Source organism: Andrographis paniculata, unplaced genomic scaffold (assembly GCF_009805555.1).
Source record: "Andrographis paniculata isolate CXL003 unplaced genomic scaffold, ASM980555v1 Contig36END, whole genome shotgun sequence".
In the NCBI taxonomy this organism is placed as follows: Eukaryota; Viridiplantae; Streptophyta; class Magnoliopsida; order Lamiales; family Acanthaceae; genus Andrographis; species Andrographis paniculata.
Window position 1 is genome coordinate 428,970 of NW_026137569.1, and position 6,778 is coordinate 435,747.

At 35.5% G+C, this 6,778-nt stretch overlaps 1 protein-coding gene across 1 annotated transcript; it reads left to right on the top strand.

Moving 5' to 3' along the window:
* LOC127249459 (protein kinase PINOID) lies at positions 1-1,992 on the top strand. Its single transcript, XM_051272238.1, has 2 exons — positions 1-1,026; positions 1,107-1,992. Exons 1-2 carry the CDS (start codon positions 476-478, stop codon positions 1,849-1,851), a joined length of 1,296 nt encoding a protein of 431 aa, XP_051128195.1. The 5' UTR covers positions 1-475; the 3' UTR covers positions 1,852-1,992.
* Positions 1,993-6,778: the final 4,786 nt, after the last annotated feature.

The window sequence follows — 6,778 nt, forward strand, 5'->3', positions numbered from 1 at the left end:
TCTCGTTTTCCTCTGAAACCATTCATGAATATACACTGCACTGCACACAGAGGTAGACATACATACAAATATATATACACACACATACAGAGCGGAGTTCTGTAGCTCCCTAGCATTTGTAGCTACTGTCTCTTTGCTCACGGGCCGTACGGAAGCCCTAATCCGCTGTTAATGTTCCTGATTGCTGCAGCGATAAGGCCAGCGATTTTTCTTCTCTTCAACCAATTCTGTGTTCGCACAGGCTTTGTTGCTGTGGAATTTTGACTTTGTGTTGATGCGATTAGTCTTTTTTCGCAAGGTTGTTTGTCGATTTATCGCGACAGAAATTCTATCCGATATCCATAGTTCTGCGTATCTGATTCCTCCTGCAGGGGACAAGGCAGGAGCAACAAAAGGATTTGATTTGTGTGGAAACATTTTAATTTGGCTGTGATCGGAAAAAAGGCAGGGATTTGTGCATGAAATCGCCGGGAAAATGTTAGAAGAATCCCGGAGGAATTCGGAGGAGTTGATTTCAGAAGGATTGTACTCGAGCAAGAGTTCGATGAGTAGCGACACGACGACAAGCCATTGCACCAGCTTCAGCCGGCTCTCGTTCGAGCTTCCGACGAGCTCTCCGGAGGAGCAGGCTGCACTGAAGCCTCACCGCTCATCGGACTCCTTATTTCAGGCGATTCGCCTGAAAGAAAATCTAAGCTTCCGCGATTTTAGCTTGGTGAGGCAGATCGGCAGCGGAGATATAGGTCGAGTTTATCTATGCCGCCTGCGAGGAACGGCGGATGAAGGACGGTTTTACGCCATGAAAGTGGTGGACAAGGAGGTGCTGGCGTTTAAGAAAAAGACTCACAGAGCGGAGACGGAGAGGAAGATCATGCGGATGTTGGATCATCCATTTCTGCCCACTCTTTACGCAGAATTCGTAGCTTCTCATTTTTCCTGTGTCGTCATGGAGTATTGCTCCGGCGGCGATTTGCACACTCTCCGCCATAAGCAGCCGCAGAAACGCTTCTCTGTCAGTTCGGCAAGGTAATTTCCCCTGCATCTGGTCGCTTCTCTGTCAGTTCTGCAATTTCCGCCATTGATTCGATGCAAATACGTATTTCTAGGTTTTATGCCGCTGAAGTACTGGTTGCTCTAGAATATCTCCACATGCTGGGCATAATCTACAGAGATTTGAAGCCGGAAAACGTCCTGGTTAGATCCGACGGTCACATTATGCTCACAGACTTCGACCTTTCCCTCTGCTCCGACGCAGTCCCCGCCGTGGAATCCCCCGACTGTTCGCCGGATGACGCACCATCCTCGCCGAGATCATCCAACGGCTTCCGCTCGCTCACCCCATTCTCCTGCATCTCCGACCGTCTCTTCCGGTCTAGGAGGGTCCAAACCGTCGCCGCAAACCGGACGTTCGTGGCGGAGCCGGTGTCCGCCCGGTCCTGTTCCTTCGTTGGGACCCACGAGTACGTGGCGCCTGAGGTGGCGTCTGGTGGGTCCCACGGAAACGCCGTTGATTGGTGGGCCCTGGGGATCTTCATCTACGAGATGATATATGGACGGACGCCGTTTGCCGGCGTTAACAACGAGGCTACGCTGCGTAACATTGCGAGGAAATCTTTGGCATTCCCCGCCGACGCGCCCTGCTCCACCACTGAGGCCCACGCGCGGGACCTCATATCCGGGTTACTCAATAAGGATCCGACCCGGAGGCTCGGGTCCAGACGCGGGGCGGCGGATGTTAAGACCCACCCGTTTTTCAAGGGGCTGAACTTGGCGCTAATCCGGTCCGTGGCGCCGCCGGCCGTCGCCGGAATCCGGCGGAAAGGTTCAACGGCGTCATTTAAAGTGTTCTGATTCTTACCTTAATTAGTTACTTATTATTACGTTCATGTAATCATGTGGCCGGCCGGTTAATTATCAGTAACACAAAATAATATATATATCTATATATTTATGTTTCATTGGATATTATATTTAATTTAGCCTAGTGATAAATAATTGCTCATCATCAAAATTCCCACACACTAATTATTATTTTTTTGCAATAATAATAATAAGGGTTGCTATGCAAATGCAATTGCCTATTGGCAAGAAGATGTGAAGGGGACAATGGGAATGGGCATCATGTGGAAAAGCTGGAGGATGTTCTAAAACAACCGGACGACAGCATATCCTGACGTCAACTCTCCCACTTTCCTCATCTTTTCTCTACTACATTTACATCAATTAAATATCTATAATTAATTTCATTAAATAACTAGTACTTTCAGTTTCGGACTAGGTTTTCTTTCCTAAGTTGACCTCTTAAAATACTTGCCACCTTCCACTGATGACAATAAATAAACATTAGACACCAAAGTCCCGTCTCATCTATACATATACATACATATTGCTTATAACTACGTAGGCATCACGGTGTCTTATTTAGATTTCACAAAGAGACAAAAGTAAAAGGTGAAACATCATAATTTACAAAAAGTATTTATAATGCCAAGAATGATAATTGGCAACTATTATTTGGGGTTGTATCAATGCATTTGTTCAATGAAGGAAGTGACTCGAGACGCGAGTAATACAAACAAGGATGTGTGCTGTTTGTTAGTTGTGCTCTCAATCTAACTTTTATATATAATTTACAGTACAATTTTCTTTCAAAATTATTGTTTTAATAGTAGTACACAATTAAACAAGAAGAAAGTGAGGAGATCGTTTGTTGCAAGTATTGACAAGAGAAGAGAGGAGAGTGAAATTGTCCATGTGACAGAGAGAGAGAGAGAGAGACAGAGACAGAGACAGAGAGACATAGACAGACCTAAACAAACAAAACACCTGCTCTAGGCTCTAGCTACGTAGGTCCCACCTCACTCATTAATCCTCTTGTCCCTTCACCTACGCGCCAAGTGGGCCCCCACTTGCCCAACCACGTGGCCTATCTTTCTTACGCCACGTCACACACCCACATCACCGCAGAATTAATACAACTATAGTTGCAATGAAATTTCAAAAGAAATTCTACTCTGATTATTTCCATCCCATGATTCCAAAACGCTGCTGACGTTTAATTTGTGTTCCTTAACACAAACGAATTAGAGCACAATCTTGTAAGAAAATAGTATATATATTAGCATATGTTTAAGTCAGGAGTAGTTATAGAGATTAAGATTAGTGGATGATAAGATATATAGCTAAGGGGTGGGGTAGGTAGGGGGCAGGGTGGTGCAGTGCAGGCATTATTGATTATTGTGGGCAAGGAAGGAGATGGGCCTGTATACCTTCAATCAACTCAATGGAGACAGACAATCAATCACAAGATAGATAGATAGATAGGTCGATATGTCTGAGATTTCAAAGAGGTGTCAATTCAATGATATAGTGAGAGCCAAATGATGAATTAATAACACCACAAATACAGACATATGTAACTCCAAAAGACCTGCTGAATCCATTTCATGGACCCCACTGCATGTAATATAATACTATAATATAATTTCCCAGTAAATTTCCATGAATCACTTGTCATATCCATACAATCTTGCACTGAAAAAGCCATTATATCTGTAGAAATAGAAATATAATAATACTCCACGGTGGTGGTGGGGTGGGGTGGGTGAAATCGATGAGGGGAAGTACAATAAATAAATATATATAATGAATGTCCAAGTTCAGTAATATAAAGAGCTTGGAAAAGCTGCCCATATCTTCCTTAAAATTTCAATCCTTTTCTGCCTTACAGCCATCCTTTGGGCTTATAAAATATTCACTCCATACAATTCTAACTACATCATTTCTATATATATATATATATATATATATTCATTATTACCATGTACTTTTTCGAAAGTTAAAAATAAAAATATAAAAATTTATAGTCCTTCCGTCACTTAAAAATACTTTCAAATTCTTCGACACGAATTTTAATGCGGGAGTGTATTTAACTTTTTACTCTCTATCCTATTTAAATGTACCATAACACTATAAAAAAATATCAATTTTGTAACTACATTTTTTTTGTTCTTAAATCTATTTTTTTCGTTACTAATGATATTAGAGACGGAATTAGTGATGGAATTATATTAGCTACATGAACTTTAGAACGAAATTCCGTTACAAATATACTATTTTTTTGTAGTGTAATTGTATATACGACGATATATTTGTAGTGTATGATTATTTTTATTAAAATAGAAAAATAATACTTTTGAATAAGATAGAAGAAAAAAAGTAAAAATGTATTTTGAATTGGGACATAAAGTATTAACTTTTAGTTTTTATAGGGACAAAATTTATATATTTTTTTTTACAAAAAATAGAAAACAAAAACATTTTTTAGGAATATGAAACTAAAATTTTATATTTAATTCATAAGAAGAAATCATACATATTTAATTATTTTTAGGAGGATACAAATAAACAAACTATCTAAATAAGTCTAGATGTCTACAAATCACTAAATAAAATTAATATCATAGTTACAATACCTAAAAATATCTATTTTTCAAATATATCAGAAACAAATTAGGTTTGTAATAGTGATCTAACGATAGGGATTGTAACATGAAATATTATTAATATATGTTGATGTAATTGATTTGGAATTCTGTAATTAATAGATAATTTTAAATTTTATCTATGTATTGCTACTCTATAGAATTTAAAATTATGATTTGTAATATATTTTAGAAAAAAATAAAATAAATTGTAATGAATACCAAATTTGAGTCTAAAATATATGTAAATAGAGCCATATAGCTCTTGTGCATTCACCCATATATAATAATAATAATAATAATAATAATAATAATAATAATAATAAAAATTTTAAAAAATGCGACTTGTGTGGCATTTGCACGCTTATGGAAATTCCTTACAACGAATCACGATTTTTGGTGTGAGGGCGCACGTGAGCGCGCATTGCGCAGATGCATCTAACTTTCAATTTAGACCGTACAGTGGACTGAAGGCAAGACTAACCGTTGGATTATCTATCACGTGCCCAGCACATGCCGAAATCCAATGTAAAAGTCAATTTGTGTTTATTACTCCTTTGGGGTGAAATTTGTGAGTAAAGAAGCAAATAATAGAAGCAAGTGTGAAGTTGAATAATATTCTCTGTAGACTCCTTTGTATTAACTAGTGAAAATTAATCTTGTGTGAAATACAGACAGAATTTCAACCTTAACAGCTGATTTTGACCCAAGTGATGTTTTCATATATATAATTTTGGGGTCAAAATGTATAATATGAATATCTTGTAGATATTAAAATAATATTATTGCACATTTTTGTAAGTTTCCTGAATTAGTTGGAACCATGTGACATCCGATTTGTGAAGTAACCGTGTTGGATGTTATTTCTAAAGTCGACTATGGGGTTGATACAAAATTTTCCAAGAATAATAAATAAATAAATTTTTTTATGGGTTGGGGGGATTTCTTGAATTTGGGACAAAGTGAATGGTGCTCCCCAAATTTTAGGTCAAATTAAGTTTGACTAAATTTGATCGTGTCAAGATATATATAAATATTTTCATTATGTATAAAAAAACATTTTTATTGACATGAAACATCATATTTACCTACTATTCAAAAACAAACCCACTGATTTTGTAAATATGGATAAAAGTAAACTTAATCATGAAAAAATGACAAAATACATTGTAAATATATTACAAGAAGAATGTATACTTTAATTTTTGTTAACCATTTCCAAACATCCATTAGATAGATATGTAATTAATATAAATAAGAAATTGGCTGGTTTTACAAACCGAATTAATTCTAAAATTTTATTTAGAGAAATAAATAAGAAAACAAAATCACTTTAGGATGGGGAAGAAAAAGTACAATTTTAAAAATTAAAAGGGCAGAAATCAACATTCTAATTAATAGTCTTTCAATTTCAATAATAATAAGCAAATAAATAACATGTGCTGCTACTCGTCCCTAATATTTATTACACTATATTAACGTATGATATTTGTTGAAATCAAATATATCTTGTGCGGGCTGTTACAATGTAGAGTTAATCTTTTTATTATACTAACATGTAATATTGTAATGAGGCATGACTGTTTTTACACGATATTTTTGGAACTTCCATGTTATTTAATTTGTTTAAGTTAAATATCCTATTAAATATAATTTTTTTTGTCATTAAATATTAAATAAAATTTTATTTTTATTATTACTATCAATTTTTTTAAAAGTTCATAGCTCCAAAAAATCTCATATTTAGGTCATCTATAACCATCAACTCCATTTATTAGGTTTTATCTCTAAATATACAGTTGTTACACTTCAACCATAATATTATTTTTCACTGTTGTTCTTCAAATATTCAATTTTTTCTATTATTTTAAATAAATTTTTATTTTTATAATTTAAAACAATTTTTTAAAAATTTTTAAAAATGAAAAATAAATTTAAAAAAAAAATAAAAAATAAGGATGCAAAGTCATCCAACCCAACACCATTAATTAATACCCTTAGTCGATATTATTATTCTTATATATATTTTCTGTATTGTTTGGGTTTAGCCGTTGAGCTGAGCTGCAATCTCCGCAATAAATTCATGAATGACACCTGGGGAGTTCCTACCTATACCAAACTATCCAAAAAAAAAAAAATCCATATGAATTAACAGTCTCCGCCTTCATTATTGAAGTAGCAATGGTGGAAGCTGGGATTGATTAAGTTATTAATGCAATATAATTATATTCGCCCGCTTTAATTTGTTGCAAAATTGTAATTAAAAATGTGACAAAATTAAGGACAGCCTTAAT